The 20,151-nt window shown below is 31.8% G+C and overlaps 3 protein-coding genes across 3 annotated transcripts; all 3 read left to right on the forward strand.

The window, feature by feature from the left end:
• Positions 1 to 214: 214 nt before the first annotated feature.
• Positions 215 to 2,346, forward strand: LOC119599645 (synaptic vesicle glycoprotein 2B-like). Its single transcript, XM_037949520.1, has 7 exons — positions 215 to 332; positions 396 to 720; positions 790 to 1,168; positions 1,242 to 1,568; positions 1,648 to 1,780; positions 1,849 to 2,005; positions 2,142 to 2,346. The coding sequence occupies exons 1-7, from the start codon at positions 215 to 217 to the stop codon at positions 2,344 to 2,346; spliced, it is 1,644 nt and encodes a 547-aa protein (XP_037805448.1).
• Positions 2,347 to 7,482: 5,136 nt separating this feature from the next.
• Positions 7,483 to 9,818, forward strand: LOC119599669 (synaptic vesicle glycoprotein 2B-like). Its single transcript, XM_037949543.1, has 7 exons — positions 7,483 to 7,731; positions 7,799 to 8,123; positions 8,197 to 8,575; positions 8,649 to 8,975; positions 9,054 to 9,186; positions 9,256 to 9,412; positions 9,549 to 9,818. Exons 1-7 carry the CDS (start codon positions 7,614 to 7,616, stop codon positions 9,751 to 9,753), a joined length of 1,644 nt encoding a protein of 547 aa, XP_037805471.1. The 5' UTR covers positions 7,483 to 7,613; the 3' UTR covers positions 9,754 to 9,818.
• Positions 9,819 to 17,103: 7,285 nt separating this feature from the next.
• LOC119599646 (synaptic vesicle glycoprotein 2B-like) lies at positions 17,104 to 19,358 on the forward strand (the record flags this gene model as incomplete). The annotated part of the gene is made up of 7 exons (XM_037949521.1): positions 17,104 to 17,345; positions 17,413 to 17,737; positions 17,808 to 18,186; positions 18,260 to 18,586; positions 18,665 to 18,797; positions 18,871 to 19,027; positions 19,166 to 19,358. Coding segments are annotated over exons 1-7 (1,632 nt in total), but the record flags the coding sequence as incomplete, so codon positions are not given.
• Positions 19,359 to 20,151: the final 793 nt, after the last annotated feature.

The following is a 20,151-nucleotide window of genomic DNA, read 5'->3' on the forward strand; positions in this document are numbered from 1 at the left end:
TAAAAATAGTGCTAAGACACTCGACAAGAACAAATCTTTCGGGTATAAATAGTTAAATATTCGAGCATTTAGAAAAAAATACTCATTCGCTTTCTTCGGACAATGAAATAAACAAATAGTAGTTGTAATATAACAACATTTTCACAGTTTCCTTAACGGGTGTAGAGTTTAAATATTTTCATTATATTACAATAGTAAATATTTATAAATAAAAATGGTTATACAATCTGAACCAATTACTATTTCCCCAATTGAGGAAACTATGGAAAAGAAACCCAAAGTACCAGAACCATTAAGAATTGCCACCATCGATGAAGCTCTGGAAAAGACACGTAAATACATATCTTCAATAAAACATCAAGTTTAAAAGTTAATATTATTATTTTCTTTCACAGGTTATGGAAAATATAATACACAACTTATTATATTTTCGGGTTTGGTATTGAATAATGTGATTTTGGAATCGGTTGGCATTAGTTTTGCTTTGCCTGTTATAGCCTGTGATTTAGATTTGTCTTACCAAGAGCAAGGCATCTTAGGAGCTGTTTGCTTTTTGGGCATCATTTTTAGTTCCCATTTATGGGGATTTTTGGCAGATACCAAGGGCCGCAAGGAGACAATGAGACCAGCTCTACTGTTGGCTTTTTTGGTCACATTGATATCTAGTTTTTCCTACAATTTCCTAATGATGGCAGTGTTGAGATTTATAAATGGAATATTGTAAGTATAGAACAGTTATTTGACAGTAACATTTTATAATAATAATGTGTTGTTTCTTTTCAATTTTAGAATATCGGCTGGTTCCGCTACTATTTTTGCCTATTTGGGCGAATTCCATTCACAAAAGAATCGTAACAAAGCTATCATGTGTGCAGCATTCATAAGTGCCTTCAGTGCTGTATTTCTTCCAATTCTTGCATGGCTTTTTATTAATCAAGATTGGGAATTGGATATACCATTTCTACAGATTGTCTTTAAACCCTGGCGGTTATATCTAAATGTATGTGGTCTTTCCGGACTTGTTTGCTGTGTTATTTTAAGTTATTTACCAGAAAGTCCTAAATATTTATTGGGCTTAAGTAAATCAGATGAAGTTTTGGATATTTTAAAGAATATGCATCGCAAAAATATTAAAGGAAATAAAAATTTTCATAATGAACAATATACGGTAAGTTAGAGGAAAAACCCCCAAACAAATACTACTCTGAAGTTATTAATACTGGTATTTCTCTATCCAATAGATTACAACCATTTTACCAGATTTGGATACCCCTCAGCGCAAAAAGACCTCGGATGATCCAAAATCATTTACATCAATATTACGCTTAATATGGGATCAAACCGCTCCACTATTTATGGGTCAACACATACGCAAAACTTGCTTGGCTGCTTTAATACAATTTATTACATTTTTCACTGCTCATGGTCTTTATATGTGGTTTCCTTATATTCTCAATACTACCATGCTATATACGCAGCAATATGAGGAACCTATGTGTCTCTGTGATATTTTAAAGTTTACACAATCCTCGAATTTCTCTAATTCAAATAGTTTAGAAGATGAACAGGTAAGAATGGGGTTTTGAAAATGTCAAATTTGTGAATTCAGTCCAATAAAAACTATAATATGATTTCATTCAATTTTAGATGGAAAACACCTGCACAACAAAGTTAGAAATCTCCACCTACAAACACACGATCACATTGGAGGTTATGTATGTGATGTTGATGTTATGTGTGCTATTTGCGAGCAAAAAATTCAATCGCACTTGGATTTTATGTAAGTGTTCAGTAGCAGCGGTTTAAAACATATGCATCTTAACTAATTTTAAAAAATTTTTATTATAGTCGTAGTCCTTGCTGCTTCTGGTGTTTTCGGAGTTTTGAGCATATTGATCAAGATACCTCTAGTAGCCATTTATATGATCGCTATTATGTTGTGTTCAGGTGTAGCAACAAGTGTTATGAGTGCCATTGTAGTTGACATCTATCCAACAAATTTAAGGTACTTAGTAGGCCAGATAATATAACAAATTTATAATATATTTCATGAAAAGTTGTTCAGAATTATAGTTTTTCTGTAAATTTACTTTACTATTGATTTACATAGGGTGATTTAATTTATGTTCCTTTACTTTCAGAGCAATGGCTGTTTGCATTTCATTAATGCTGGGACGCATTGGCAGTGTCTCGGGTAGTTATATCATGGGTGCCTTAATAGAAAGTCATTGTGAATTAGCTTTCTATACATCATCATTCGCATTAATATTGGCCGGTTGTTTGGGCTTCCTGATGCCTAAAACCCAGGACAATAAAAAGCAAAACAATGACACTCAGACTATTTAAATATGTACAAATTAGTTTAATGTTAATTTAAGAGTTTAAGTTATTTAATAAAAATATTATAAAACAAACTCGTTTTTTCTGTTATGGGATCGTCAGATAGATTCATAATAGTTTATCTCGAGCCAAACGGGTTTAAATTATAGCTGAATTTTGACTCATTTATTTCCTTCTTAACAAGAATATAGTTTTCATTATCAACTTTAATATCAAATCGGAGGCATTAACATACTTGAGGCAGAATATAAAAACTATACCAATATTCGTTTGTTTTAAGTTTTTGTCATAATATTTGGTACCAACTAAAGCTAGATAAAATTGTACATCACTGCAAAAATGTCAAGTGTCTAGCTTGTCAACTGTTTTCGTAGTGAGCTAAATAATGATATATTCAATGAAAGTGTTAAAAATTTGATATCACCCAAGTATATAACGTTTATAAGAATGGAACCTTAAGGTAAACATCCTTAAATAACCTGCAAAAGTCATGGTCACTGGTAAAAGCACTAATCACCAATGAGCCGTTAAAGACCTTATCAGAATGATTAGACTACTTCTTTACAATTCAATAAGTATTTTGGCTGCCTTTTTTACATCCAGTCTTGCAAATTTACTATTCGAGGACTGGTTGATAGTATCATTGAATCTATCAGAGATTATTATATTAGATGTTATCTTTAAAATACGGGGAAATATCATTGTTGCTATTATCTTTTTGCCAATATACTAATTAAGACAATTTTGTATACCCTATTCTAGTGAAGTGAAGCGTATCTTAGAGTGCGTTCTGTATCGATATTACAACATTGTGCGAGCATCGTCATTTTGCTTTAATATCTTACCGCATATTCTGAGTGTTCTTCTGCTAATGCTCACTTCAAACGAATCAGTGGCTGTCGATAATAATAGGACTTTTTAGCCCCACCAAGCATATAGAGTACCTACTATGCACCATGGATATTTGACTATGGAATATGATCTTTTACAAGTAATGATTCGGCGATTCTTTAAAGTTAAAGCAGTATTTCGGAAATGTAAGGTTTCACGTCTCCAATTCGCTCGCTTTTGGATGAATAATGCTGCTCGCAAAAGTTTGTAAGCCCCCGTTGAGTTTGACTACAATCTTCATGGATTAATATCTTGACTGGTCTGGGCGATCATTGTTTTCTACGTTTAAATCACCACTTCTAAATTGTACCTTGAAATCAATGGAACAGATACACCATAAGATTTGATGAACCAACCATTAGTCCAAGTAAGACCCTTATCTTGGTGTATTGCAATCCTGGTGATGTCAATTGACTCCTCGAAATTTCCTTGGAATGATTTGACATGTGGTCGAACCAGAGAACCACATAATCTGGTACTACGGGTGGCCAGTTGCCCGCAGGATTTGTCCTGGCTTGTCAGTTGGTTGAGGTTCCTTCAGGATCCACGTAGTGTCTGTGGTTTAAACCCAAATTCGCGAGAAGAGTAAGTTGCGGTTAAAAGACTGATGTACGGTGAAATCTATATTTCGGGATAAGTTTGGTGCTGTTACCGAACTTATCCCGCTGTTCGGTGCTGTTGCCGAATGACAATAGATACCCCACAGAGGAGTGACTGTGGGACTAAGCGTTCGAAATGAGTTGGTGTTAATTGGATATGATACAGGATGAATGTAGGGGTATACGAACTGTTCTCCTATGAGTGTGTCCGATAAATGAAAAGTATGCAACGTTGAATGGTGATGGATGAAAGGTATCTTATACAAGTGATACCATTGAATTTTCCTTCCTTGTCCAGGTATGTTTAGAGTAAACTCTGTTCATACCAGATTTACCACAGTGACTAAGAACAAAGTCTCGGTTTATTTGATGGATTCGTATTTCGGTCTACCGGTTACGTCTCTAGGGGCAACAGCACCAAGCAACTAAACAGAGGCCATCCTATCGGTGTAAAGGGAGGTGATGTTTTTGCATCTGGGAAGTTAAGCAACGGAGCAATGGTCAGAGATTAGATAGCTCAAGTATGGACTGGAAATTCCATATACTTTAATTGCCACATCTATGTAAGAAGCACAAGAAGTGAGTCGTCACAGAAGCTCATCCAGTGGTTGAAAAAAGACCACCGTGAAATGGGCCAACACGGCAGGTATTCACGTAAAGCACTCGACATTAAGTCATTAATTTATGTTCGTGTGATTATTAAAAGAAGTTCTTTATTGGAGATATGATCAACAAATTTACGTGAGTTAAAGTGGCCTTTGAGATATGTAGGTATTTATAGCCGCTAAAGCGCCCTTCAGACGATCAGACTTTACGTACGACAAGTCTAATGAAAAAGTAACATGAAATTCTATCCGTATGACAAAAAAGAGAATAAAAGTCCTATGATTTATATTTTTTGTGTTTACACGATTGGCATAAAACAATAACAAAGTAAGATGGAAACAGTTGTTTCACTTTTTTGTATGTGTTTACATAAAAATACATCCCTGATCTAATGCGACTTGCTTGTTTTTTGAATTTTCTCCCAATGTGTGATGATTTGGTTACATATTGCGTTTAGACGATCCCATCCGTTCTCTTCTACACAAAATTTTGACAGATCATATTACTTGTGTGCTCGTGTGAAGGGGGCTTAACCAAATATAGACATTTGCAAGTAAATTAAATAGAATCCTTTGAAATTTGTATAAAAGTGGAGAATAATCAAAAAAAAATTATAAAACGTTTAATTAACATTAATTCCCCTATTCATAAAAGCTTAATTAAGTTATTGATGGTTTATTATAGGAATTTTGTACAGAAAAAGTACTTAATAAAACATAAATAAATCACTAATATCTTTATAAATACGCAAGTCAATGATTTACATAATTTTATAAACAGTTTTATAAATAATAACAATTTAAGAAAACAAAAACTAAGAAAATAAATAAACAAAGTCTAGATTAGAGAACTTAAACATAATTTAATTGTTAGCGCCACTACTTTGTTTTTTCTATATTAACAAATTGTTTATATAATTTATTTTATAAATAAAAAATTTAGCAGTTAGTACCCATTTAAAAACTATTTATAAACGGTATTTTCTTACTTATTTTTTACCAAAATAGAATGGTTGCCATGTATTGTATTATATGCTTCTTTAATATTACATTATCACTAATAAATCTTCTTACTTTAAACAAAATTGTTTATTTATTTTACTTTCACACGTTTGTTTTTGTTTACTATTTTTCGCGACAGCTCTTGTTTATTTACTTTTATTTTGAAAAATGTCTATTCTGAGCACATAGTATTTAAAATTATACTATTTTCATATCTCAAACAAACACGTTTATTAATTTATGATTGAAAAACGCAAATCGTAAATGAGTCTAGTATAGCTGTTTATATATGTAGTTATTCAAATATCAAATCACTTTAAAATTATTTCATGTATTATTAAAGATGAAACAGTGGGATCATAATTTTTGTCTATAAAGAAATGCCGACTCTATCAAGGAACCTGGAGGGTCATGATTGGATTTACGAATATGCCTGATAACACGTAATTTAGCTCTGCGTTGACAACACAGGTTTTATAGTTGATGTTTTATCAGTTATTTTAAACTGACGTATGCAGGTGGTATTAACGGGATAATAACAAAACTACTGTCTAATTGTATTATTAATATTAAAATATGTTTGGCCTTCTGCCTATTTATGTATAAAGTTGTCAATGACTTATTTTTGGTTTATTTAACAGTTTTTTTCGTAAGATTTTTCATTTAAATAGTCTACTTCATTAATTATTTATGAATATGGGGATAAGATGTACTTCCTTATGGTGTCATGGGAACCTCGACCACATGCTGGTCAGATATTAGAGACAGTACAGTATATGCGGGAATAGTAGGCATAGAGCCAGTGGCTCCATCCTGATCTCAGTTGTGACAGAGTATTCTTCTTTTCCGCTGCAAGTTTTTCTCTATTTCTTCTATAGATGGTGGGCGACCTTTAAGTATGACATTCATGCGTTAACCTTAAACCACGTTATTGATTGCCTCTTTATGAGTGTTATTTAAAGCTCCTATATACGAAGAAACAAAATACGATCCGAGGTATCATACATATAATTATTTTCGTATGCTCTCGTAGGTCCTTCCTAACATGCAACGGGGGAACATACAACTGTGTGATGTTAAAGTTGGGATGACTCCCAGTAGGAACTGTTTAGTCAGGATAGAAGTATGCTTATTGATTGATTGTCCTTAGTTTTCTTATGTAGGTGGTGTTCAAAGATCATTTGCATGCAACCTGTAGGTAGTTCGTAGAGCAGTTTTGAATATTTCTCCACTAGATATAAATAAGCGAAAAAGGCTTCACTGGAGCAGCATAAATGTTCACTGACTGTCCAATTGTTTTGTCGGCAAGCAAATGAGGTGCTGCTTTGAGGTTATTCGCAGTTCATAAGGTGGTATTTTGGTAGCTTTGAACATTTTTCCACTCAGCGAAGTAGGTCAGACTGGAGCAGCATAATTAACTACAGGCCGGCCGGTCTAACAACAAGGTTTCTTTATCCATGTCCCAAGTGCTATTGACTAGCGCTTAGAGGACCTTGTTTCTACTTTAAATCTATGAGTAATTGCAGTGGAATGAGTTGAGGAGAAAAACATTATGTCAGAGGTTACCCAAAAATAATTTTACTTTACGTCCAGTGAAGAAGTTGTGTATTTCAACAAGATAACTTTTCACAAGATCCCTAAATGATATGCGATATCAGACAGCAGTTCTCATGTGGAAAATATAATTGGCGTAGTTATTAGATCCTGAAAACCTTAAGTCAATTATTTTTATCAAAAAATTTAATATGAACAATGACTTACACAATTTTTTCTTGGGGTATTCTTAAACAGGGAAATGTTTATTTAAATTCAATAAACTTAAGTACAGTCAAGACAAACAGTACTTTTCTAAAACAATTTGTCGTGTGTAGACGATCAGCAGATGTTGTATATTTAGGAATTATATAGTTATATATTATTCCAAATAAAAAAGATAATTAAAGCATCTTCTAACTAAAAAAGAATGATAACAAATATCTACTAAATAGCACTTAGACAAGTTATTTTTGGTATAAATAGTTAAATATTCACACATTTAGAAAAAAATACTCATTCACTTTCGTATGGCTATGGATTAAAGAAATAGTAGTTGTGGATCAACATTGTCGCGGTTTCCTTAACGGGTGGATAACATTAATAATATTTTCGGCAAAATTATAAATAAATAAAAATTAAAATGGTTATACAATCGGAACCAATCACAATTTCCCCAATTGAGGAAACTATGGAAAAGAAACCCAAAGAACCAGAACCAATCAGAATTGCCACCATCGATGAAGCTCTGGAAAAGACACGTAAATTTCTTCAATAAAAACATCAGAAATCATTAAGTTTAAAAGTTAATATTATTTTCTTTTACAGGTTATGGAAAATATAATATACAACTTATTATATTTTCGGGTCTGGTATTAAATAATGTGATTTTGGAATCGGTTGGCATTAGTTTTGCTTTGCCTGTTATCGCCTGTGATTTAGATTTGTCTTACCAAGAGCAAGGCATCTTAGGAGCTGTTTGTTTTTTGGGTATCATTTTTAGTTCCCATTTATGGGGATTTTTGGCAGATACCAAGGGCCGCAAGGAGACAATGAAACCTGCTCTACTTTTGGCTTTTTTGGTCACATTGATATCTAGTTTTTCCTACAATTTCTTAATGATGGCAGTGTTAAGATTTATAAATGGAATATTGTAAGTATTGAAGAATTATTCATTACATTGTCTGGAGTAGTTATTTTTAAGAACATATTTTTCTTTATTTTAGAATATCGGCTGGTTCCGCTACTATTTTTGCCTATTTGGGCGAATTCCATTCACAAAAGAATCGTAACAAAGCTATCATGTGTGCTGCTTTCATAAGTGCCTTCAGTGCCGTATTTATTCCAATTCTTGCATGGCTTTTTATTAATCAAAATTGGGAATTGGATATACCATTTCTACAAATTGTCTTTAAACCCTGGCGGTTATATCTAATTGTATGTGGTCTTTCTGGACTTGTATGCTGTGTTATTTTAAGTTATTTACCAGAAAGCCCTAAGTTCTTATTGGGCTTGAATAAGTCAGATGAAGTTTTGGATATTTTAAAGAATATGCATCGCAAAAATACTAAAGGAAATAAAAACTTCCAAGATGAACAATATACGGTAAGTTAGAGGAAACAACTCCAAATCAATACTCCCCAGAAGTTATTAATACTGGTATTTCTCTACCCAATAGATCACAACCATTTTACCAGATTTGGATACTCCACAACGCAAAAAGTCTTCGGATGATCCAAAATCATTTACATCAATATTACGCTTAATATGGGATCAAACCGCTCCACTATTTATGGGTCAACACATACGCAAAACTTGCTTGGCTGCATTAATACAATTTATTACATTTTTCACTGCTCATGGTCTTTATATGTGGTTTCCTTATATTCTCAATACTACCATGCTATATACGCAGCAATATGAGGAACCTATGTGTCTCTGTGATATTTTAAAATTTACACAATCCTCGAATTTCTCAATTTCAAATAGTTTAGAAGATGAACAGGTAAGAATTGGTATTTAAAATTTCAAACTTCTGAATTCAAACAAATTATAACTTTAATATGATTTCATTTAATTTTAGTTGGAAAACACCTGCACAACAAAGTTAGAAATCTCCACCTACAAACACACGATCACATTGGAGGTTATGTATGTGATGTTGATGTTATGTGTGCTATTTGCGAGCAAAAAATTCAATCGCACTTGGATTTTATGTAAGTGTTCAGTAGCAGCGGTTTAAAACATATGCATCTTAACTAATTTTAAAAAAAATTTTATTATAGTCGTAGTCCTTGCTGCTTCTGGTGTTTTCGGAGTTTTGAGCATATTGATCAAGATACCTCTAGTAGCCATTTATATGATCGCTATTATGTTGTGTTCAGGTGTAGCAACAAGTGTTATGAGTGCCATTGTAGTTGACATCTATCCAACAAATTTAAGGTACTTAGTAGGCCAGATAATATAACAAATTTATAATATATTTCATGAAAAGTTGTTCAGAATTATAGTTTTTCTGTAAATTTACTTTACTATTGATTTACATAGGGTGATTTAATTTATGTTCCTTTACTTTCAGAGCAATGGCTGTTTGCATTTCATTAATGCTCGGACGCATTGGCAGTGTCTCGGGAAGTTATATCATGGGTGCCCTAATAGAAAGTCATTGTGAATTAGCTTTCTATACATCATCATTCGCATTAATATTGGCCGGTTGTTTGGGCTTCCTGATGCCTAAAACCCAGGACAATAAAAAGCAAAACAATGACACTCAGACTATTTAAATATGTACAAATTAGTTTAATGTTAATTTAAGAGTTTAAGTTATTTAATAAAAATATTATAAGCCAAAACTCTGTTCTTGTTATTTATCGGATTTGTGCTATGCTTATCGATATTAATATCCTGCTGATCTTATGGTCATTTTAAATCCAAGATTAGTTAACACTGGAAGCGTCATTTACGATTAAGTTTAATAAGAAGAGAAGAATGATATGAAAATAGTCTAAAAACTAGAAGAGCCTCAACCTAGTTCCTGTAAAGACGATATATGCAGAAGTATATGTACTAGAAAATCCGAACTGCAGCAATACTCTCAAATTTGTCTAGGAACCTATTTCATACCAATTTATTCCAGAGACTCTATATTAGGCAGGTATGGAAAATTTAAATAAAAAAGAGTACCTTTTAGGTTTAAAAGTAGTAATAATTTTCCAATAGAATATACACTAGAATGTAGCCTTCATTATAGAATAGACTACAGACTAGGCTACAGACTAGGCTACAGACTAGGCTACAGACTAGGCTATAGACTAGGCTATAGACTAGGCCATAGACTAGGCCATAGACTAGACTATAGACTAGACTTATAGGCTATACTATAGACTATACTATAGACTAGACTATAGACTAGACTATAGACTTTACTATAGACTACACTATAGACTAGACTATAGACTAGACTATAGACTAGACTATAGACTAGACTATAGACTAGACTATAGACTAGACTATAGACTAGACTGTAGACTAGACTGTAGACTAGACTGTAGACTAGACTATAGACTAGACTATAGACTATATAGACTAGACTATGGACTAGACTATAGACTAGACTATAGACTAGACTATAGCCTAGACTATAGCCTAGACTATAGCCTAGACTATAAACTGGACTATAGACTAGACTATAGACTAGACTATAGACTAGACTATAGACTAGACTATAGACTAGACTATAGACTAGACTATAGACTAGACTATAGACTAGACTATAGACTAGACTATAGACTAGACTATAGACTAGACTATAGACTAGACTATAGACTAGACTATAGACTAGACTATAGACTAGACTATAGACTAGACTATAGACTAGACTATAGACTAGACTATAGACTAGACTAGACTATAGACTAGACTATAGACTAGACTAGACTAGACTAGACTATAGACTAGACTATAGCCTAGACTATAAAATGGACTATAGACTAGACTATAGACTAGACTATAGACTAGACTATAGACTAGACTATAGACTATAGACTAGACTATAGACTAGACTATAGACTAGACTATAGACTAGACTATAGAATAGACCATAGACTAGACTATAGACTAGACTATAGACTAGACTATAGACTAGACTATAGACTAGACTAGACTAGACTAGACTATAGACTAGACTATAGACTATACTATAGACTAGACTATACACTAGACTATAGAATGTAGCGTTGTGTAACCCTATAACGGATCATATCTCGACCCATCCTTAAAACATTATATGTCCTCTTGAACACAAATGGAATCGAGCTAACCAAAAAATGGAATGGACGACTCTTGTTTGTGTTAATACGAGAGAGAGTCGCTAATTCATACAATATCAGACGTTCAAAGAACTTAAGTCTAATGTCCGCGAAGGCAGGATAGAGCCAAATAAAGTGTTCTACAGTAGTCGATGAATGGAATATTTAGTCTCCTAGCATGCACATCCATAATACAGTGTCCTGTAAGGTCTCCTACCAACAGACGTAGTCTTATCGTTGAAAGCCCAATCAAACAGAGACCTTCGCTCGTCATAGAGAAGTGATAAGTCAAGCAGTTAAGTATTTTCTGCACAAATTATCTCGTCTATGCAGACCCGTAAAATTTTTGCTGGACATCCACCAACTAATAACTTTGATATAAATTTAATAGTAAAATTTTAATATAAAAACATGATTACAATAATAAAAAATGCGTTATAAAACGTTTAAATAACATTTAACATGGAAGAGTAAATTAAGATCATTTCATAAAACTTTTTTTACGAAATTTTGAGGAAGAATATAAATAAAAATAAAATCTAGATTAGAAAACTTAATCATAATTCAATTGTTACCGCCGCTTCTTTGTTTTCTAAATATTTAAATAAATTTAGAACAATTATCTTTTCTTTTTTTATAAATAAAATTCAGCACTTAGTACCCATTTATAAACTATTTAAAAATAGTGTATTCTTAATTTAATTTTTTAACCAAAATAGAATGGTTGCCATGTTTGCAAATATATATTTTGTTTTTAATATTACATTATCACTAAAAAATCTTCCTCTATTATTTTTTCCTCTATTTATTTTGCTTTCACATGTTTACTTTTGTTTACTATTTTCGAGAGTGATCTTGTTTATTTACCTTTCCTTTGGAAAATTGTCTATTCTGAGTAAATATTTGAAATTTTACTATTTTTATAACTCAAACAAGTTTATTAATTTATGGCCTAAATAGTATATGTCTAGCATACTAGTTGTGTAAACAGTTATAAAAATATTAAAAAACCCCTTAAAAGTATTATTACATGTTGTTTTGTCTGAATACATCTTATGAATGTTTATCGTTAAGTCCAAAATATCAAAACTTTTTTTACTTTGATATTACAGTGGACGTCCACTAGTACGAATTATATAGTGTCAGGCCCTTTCGTAATACCGAAAAATTCGTATTATTGAACAACACATTTTGTATGTTTAAAATATTGGATTTTATTTATTTTTGTTTTATTTTTCATGAAAAATTACATAACGGAACAAAATATAATAAATATGTATTATTTTAAATAAATTTCTTGTACATAAACAGGCATAAAAGGGACATATTTACGTATATGAATTGTTAATTTTGAAAGTATCGTGAGTCCAATGGTTGAAATGAGATATATGTAGAAGGTTTTAAATTTTAATGTTTTTAAAAAGATGTGTGCCAAAGACAATTTGCAATTTACATATGTGTTCTAAAATGTATTAAAATGTTCAGATTACATAAAACTTTTATTAGAAACTTGAATGGAATATACCACAATTCTCTAATTTATAATTTTCTCTTAAAAATTAGAATAGTTATCCTTAAACCCATTGTTTGGAATGTGGAGTCACACTACTTTCAAAATTAACAGTTCATACATACATATGTATGTATATAAATATCATTTTACTTATTAAAAAATCCATCATTTAACATCGATGTTTATTACATTGTAAAATGATTCTTACGGCTTTTTCAATAACAGCGCTTTTGAGGCTTCAATATTGTTCTCAGCAGAGTTATTGTCGGGAACTAATAAAATACTTTCCTCATTGGCGTTATCATCCAATTTAATTTCTTCTCTTGGGTCATCAAAATTCCAATAAAATAAATTAATAACACTAAATAATTGTTGATTTGTAAATATACATGCAGTAAATTGTGTGTATAGGATTTTTAAAAATACAAAACACTTGTAATAAATACAAAAAAAACTTCAAAATTACTGAGCTTAAGGTGAATGATACCAAAATAATAAAATAAAAACATAATAAAAACTTCATTCATACGTAAATAAAACCAAAATTCCCATAAAAAATGAGTTATTCGTACTATCGAACAGAAAAATTGTGACTTTATTCGTACTATAGAGTAGACAATGCAACAATTTTGCCATTCGTATTATTGGATATTCGTAATAAAGAGTGTACGTACTATTGGACGTCCACTGTATTTACAAACTTACAGGTGTAACGTTGATATTTTTAAATTGTATATCAAAACAATTAGAAATTATATAACCACAGACTTTAGCTTTGCGCTAAGTAAATTTATGGACCTTTGGTCCAGTTGAATGACGAGTAGATAAAATACTTAACCGATTCAAATTTAATAGATTTCGTTCTTTGAATAATACCTTAAAATTGCAAAATGTAATTACAAGGCATCGGTATTGTAGAAATAGTTTTTATTTTACAAATTATCAAAATTATTTCGAGAAAAAATTTCTTTAAACTTTTATAAAAGAACTAACAGCATTGCTAATAGATCTGCGTTGACAACACTGGTTTTATAGTTATGTTTTATCAGTCATTTCAAACTGACGTATGAAGATGGAATTAACGGAATAATTGCAAACCACCTAATCTTTTAAAACTGCTGTCTTATTATTAATTTATTAATGAAAAATATCAAAATAAGTTTGGACTTTTAAGTTGTAGAAAAACACTAATCACATAGTTACAGCAAATAAATTTCATGATAATGGTAATTGAAGGACATAGGCCATGTACAATAACTATTACTAAATGTATAAATTGTTTTTTATATGTATGTAACATACTGGATTGCTAATGGACCCAGTCGTCATACGTTGTGCAGTAACGAGAATATGTCTGCTGGAGCCGAGAATATGCAACTTGTTACAAGAACATTAATTTAACAACTCGATCATGGAGGATATGAATTTGGAATATATTTTAAAGTTATTATACCCTGATGTTTGTAACGCACAAAAATATTGGTCCTACACCCACCTTAAAGTATATCGATCGACTCAATCCCACTAATCAGTTTCTGAGTCGATTAAGACATGTCTGTCCGTCCGGCTGGCTGGATGTACATGTAAACCTTATACGCAAGCTACAGGTCACAATTTTAAAGGTATTTTGATAAAATTTGGAAAAAATTTTCGGCACAAAGACGATGCCTTACCTTCTGATTTAGGAGTTTTAACTCATAACTACGTCAAATATACTACTATCTCACCAAAAATTAGTACAACTAAGTTTTATATAGGCATAAATGACCGTGCCATCGTTTGACCCTAGTCCCCATACAAACCCCCCTTTAAAAAATAACTTAAACGTCCAAAAATTTACTTATGACCATTAGTATAGCGATGAAATTCAGCATAACTAACCTTTATATAAAACTAGCTATACCCAGTGTGCTTTGCTACCCTAAAAGCAATATGTATAAATAAAAAAACCCACTTAACGATTTTGAAAATTCTAACTACAATAGTTTTCCAGATTAACAATATGTTACATATGAGAGATGCCAAGCAAATTATTGCTAGTTCGCCAATTTCTATCTATCTATGAAAAAATTGTTTTTAATTCATATATGTGGTGCCAAGCCCCCCCCCCCCCCCCCATTGAAAGTCCGCCCGTTATTTCCTAAATGTTCACATGAATGTCAAAGTTCTTCATGTAAAATTTGAAGATTCTAGCTCTAATAGTTTCTCAGATATACGAATTTTTTTATTTAATTCATGTGGGGGCTTCAAGCTCCCCGGATGAAAGTCCGCCCTTTTTCCTCCAAAATATTCAGATGAATATTAAAATAATTTGTGCAAAATTTGAAGAATCTAGTTCTATTAGTTTCCCAGTTAAACGAAATTTCGTATTTAATTCATATGGGAGGTACCAAGTACCCCATTGGAAGTCCGCCCGTTATACTCTAAATGTTCAGATGAATGTCAAAGTTCTTCAAGTAAAATTTAAAGATTCTAGCTCTAATAGTTTCTCTGATATACGAATTTTTCTATTTTTTTCATATGGGGGCTCCATGCCCCCAGATGAAAGTCCGCTTTTTTTCCTTAAAAATGTTTAGATGAATATTAAAGTTCTTCGTGCAAAATTTTAAGAATTTAGTTCTATTAGTTTCCCATATAAACGAATTTTTTTATTTAATTAATATGGGAAGTGCCGCTCCACTCATGGGTAGTCCGCCAATTTATTACCCAAAAAAATTTTGGGTAAATATTTGCAAAATTTTAAGAAATTAGTTCTAATAGTTTACCAGATAAACTAATTTTTGTATTTAATTTATATGGGAGTTACCACGCCCCCTAATGCTAGTCCGCCTACTTTTTGTCCTAAATGATCATATTGACACTAAAGTGATTCCGACAAAATTGTCACTTTAACTGTTATATTTACTCAAATATACGGATTTTATATTTTCTTAATATGGGCGTGGTTCCTCGCCCACTTGAAATTTCAAAATAAAAAGTAGCCTATTACCTATTCCAGACATGCAGGAATACGCTGTGAAAATTTCAAGAAAATCGGTTCAGCCGTTTAGTAGTCTATAACGTTCAAACATACAAACAAACACACATTCATTTTTATATATATAGATAGAAGACAGATTACATTCCTCTTCCCAATTTCTTGAGGAACAGCCTATATTTGACCCTAACTCCCATATAAAGCCTCTTTTAGAAATTTAGTTTTTCATCAATAAATTGCTTAAATACATCGGAATCAAGGTAAAATTCAACATAAAAGATTTTTTATTTAAAATAAATAATTTTCAAAATATACCCATGGTGTAGGGTATCATATAGTTGGCCATGTCCGACTATACTTTCCTACTTGTTTCCTTACTAAAATCTTCCTCTTCACTAGAGAACGTTATATACGATGCTGTACAATGCCATAGGGCCTCTTGGGATAATGAAGCGGTGGATAGAATCACAAAGATCCTATGGGGTGACACTAACGAGAGCAGGTCGAGAAACCTCCTCAAAATGGGTGGATACACAGGTTTATGATCATAGCTATACAAAATTGGACGAAAGGATTAAAGAGCATGTTGAGAGGACTGTATAACTCTGGAGCACTTTCTTTGCCATTGTCAGGTTTTTGCCAAAAAGATCAAATATCTTAGGAGTGATATTATATTATTATTATATAACATCCCTCAAGAACACTGATTGTAAAATTCCTAGGAATTACGTCCGGGAAACAGAATTTCTAGACATTGGACGATAATACATTCACTGAACACTATATAAGGCCCAATAGGGCCTAGGTATATTTCTTCGGATTTGATGTAGATACAATCTCCTATCAGCATAACATTAATTTATTTGTATTTTTGAATATTCTATGTACGTGTATACTGAGAAGATCCATACTAGACCAACTAGAGTCAAGGATGTGGTGAAAATTTCTCAAATACCCATATTTTAACAAGAAATCATAGAGCTTAGAATGAAAAACCTTGTCAATTTTTATATGCTAAAAATATGAGCAATGACTTGCAAATAATTTCTTTTGGGATATACTTAAACAAAAGTTTGTTAAAGAATACCCGACAGACATACTTAAGTACAGTCAAAACAAACAACACTTTTTTAAAACAGTTTGTCGTGTGTAGACGATCATCAGCAGATGTTGTGTATTCAGGAATTATGTAGTTATATATTAATCCACATAAAAAAAGATAATTAAAGCATCTCCATACTAAAATAATGATAACAAATATTTAAAATTAGTACAAAGGCAACACGTTCGCGGGTATAAATAGCTAAATATTCACGCATTTAGAAAAAAATACTCATTCACTTTTGTATGGCTATGGATTAAAGAAATAGTAGTTGTGGATCAACATTGTCGCGGTTTCCTTAACGGGTGGATAACATTAATAATATTTTCGGCAAAATTATAAATAAATAAAAATAAACATGGTTATACAATCGGAACCAATCACAATTTCCCCAATTGAGGAAACTATGGAAAAGAAACCCAAAGAACCAGAACCAATCAGAATTGCCACCATCGATGAAGCTCTGGAAAAGACACGTAAATTTCTTCAATAAAAACATCAGAAATCATTAAGTTTAAAAGTTAATATTATTTTCTTTTACAGGTTATGGAAAATATAATATACAACTTATTATATTTTCGGGTCTGGTATTAAATAATGTGATTTTGGAATCGGTTGGTATTAGTTTTGCTTTGCCTGTTATCGCCTGTGATTTAGATTTGTCTTACCAAGAGCAAGGCATCTTAGGAGCTGTTTGTTTTTTGGGTATCATTTTTAGTTCCCATTTATGGGGATTTTTGGCAGATACCAAGGGCCGCAAGGAGACAATGAAACCTGCTCTACTTTTGGCTTTTTTGGTCACATTGATATCTAGTTTTTCTTACAATTTCTTAATGATGGCAGTGTTAAGATTTATAAATGGAATATTGTAAGTATTGAAGTATTCATTACATTGTCTGGAGTAGTTATTTTTAAGAACATATTTTTCTTTATTTTAGAATATCGGCTGGTTCCGCTACTATTTTTGCCTATTTGGGCGAATTCCATTCACAAAAGAATCGTAACAAAGCTATCATGTGTGCTGCTTTCATAAGTGCCTTCAGTGCCGTATTTATTCCAATTCTTGCATGGCTTTTTATTAATCAGGATTGGGAATTGGATATACCATTTCTACAAATTGTTTTTAAACCCTGGCGGTTATATCTAATTGTATGTGGTCTTTCTGGACTTGTATGCTGTGTTATTTTAAGTTATTTACCAGAAAGCCCTAAGTTCTTATTGGGCTTGAATAAGTCAGATGAAGTTTTGGATATTTTAAAGAATATGCATCGCAAAAATACTAAAGGAAATAAAAATTTCCAAGATGAATCATATACAGTAAGTTAGAGGGAAAATTCCCAAACCAATACTCCATAGAAATAATTAATACTAAAATTTGTTTACCCAATAGATCACAACCATTTTACCAGATTTGGATACTCCACAACGCAAAAAGTCTTCGGATGATCCAAAATCATTTACATCAATATTACGCTTAATATGGGATCAAACCGCTCCACTATTTATGGGTCAACACATACGCAAAACTTGCTTGGCTGCATTAATACAATTTATTACATTTTTCACTGCTCATGGTCTTTATATGTGGTTTCCTTATATTCTCAATACTACCATGCTATATACGCAGCAATATGAGGAACCTATGTGTCTCTGTGATATTTTAAAATTTACACAATCCTCGAATTTCTCAATTTCAAATAGTTTAGAAGATGAACAGGTAAGAATTGGTATTTAAAATTTCAAACTTCTGAATTCAAACAAATTATAACTTTAATATGATTTCATTTAATTTTAGTTGGAAAACACCTGCACAACAAAGTTAGAAATCTCCACCTACAAACACACGATCACATTGGAGGTTATGTATGTGATGTTGATGTTATGTGTGCTATTTGCGAGCAAAAAATTCAATCGCACTTGGATTTTATGTAAGTGTTCAGTAGCAGCGGTTTAAAACATATGCATATCTTAACTAATTTTAAATAATTTTTGTTATTATAGTCGTAGTTCTTGCTGCCTCTGGTGCTTTCGGAGTTTTGAGCATATTGATTAGGATACCCCTAGTAGCTATTTATATGATCGCTATTATGTTGTGTTCAGGTGTAGCAACAAGTGTTATGAGTGCCATTGTAGTTGACATCTATCCCACAAATTTAAGGTACTTATTAAGCTATATTGTACAAAAAGCCATACTTACATATTTTGCGAAAAGTTATTTAGGATTTCAGTTTTTCTGGACTTTTACTTTTCCAATGATTTAAACAGTTTGATTTAATTTATGTTCTTTTATTTTCAGAGCAATGGCTGTTTGCATTTCATTAATGCTGGGACGCATTGGCAGTGTCTCAGGAAGTTATATCATGGGTGCCCTAATAGAAAGTCATTGTGAATTAGCTTTCTATACATCATCATTCGCATTAATATTGGCCGGTTGCTTGGGTTTTCTGATGCCTAGAACCCAGGACAATAAAAAGCAAAACAATGACAATCAAAATATTTAATTATAATTTTGTTACTGTTAATTTTACGTTTAAGTTATTTAAAAAATAAAAATTAACTATACAAATTTAAGATTTGTTGGCTATTAAGGAAAATTTATTCATTTAATGATTAAAGTGAATGTTGTTTACAACTTTTGTTATTTTAATAGGATAAATTTGCGTCAAACATACATACATGTGATCAAGTAAGAAATGGTTTTGGAAACTATTTAAAAAACAGGGATTACATTTTGAACAAATATGAGTATCAGAAGAATCCTCTTAAAGAAAGAAATATTAATAAGATAGTGCATTTCTCTTGGACTCAAGGAAAGTATTTTTCTTAGTCTTATTGTTGCCCATAATTATGCGATCAAATGTAGATCTTCCTATGACTTCCAAATATGTTGCTCACATTTTACGAAGATATGGAAGCAACTAATGGAAAAAGCCTAAGTATAAACTCGTATAATGCCCAATATGAAGTCGGGGAGGAAATTGATTCCGATCTCCAAAAAAATTTGTAGAAACAATGTCAGATCGTATTTTTGAAGTAATCCACAGCAAACGAACGATTCCCTTTATTCCGCATAGGTGTAAACGCATCTTAAGAAACACATTAGAGTTACTTAAACCAACTTGAAAGAAAGTTATATGAAAAGCCGGTTTGTTTAGGCTATCTACTCAAAAGTAATTCTAAGACGATATAGATCAAATATTTGCTTTTGTATTAAAAATCTTGTTAAAATCTATTAAAATAAATATTCTTTTCAAACACTAGTTTAAAATAGATTTTGGAATA

Source organism: Lucilia sericata, unplaced genomic scaffold (genome assembly GCF_015586225.1).
Source record: "Lucilia sericata isolate MDLA Ls3-8-SP2 unplaced genomic scaffold, ASM1558622v1 Contig000084F_arrow, whole genome shotgun sequence".
NCBI classification, from domain to species: Eukaryota; Metazoa; Arthropoda; class Insecta; order Diptera; family Calliphoridae; genus Lucilia; species Lucilia sericata.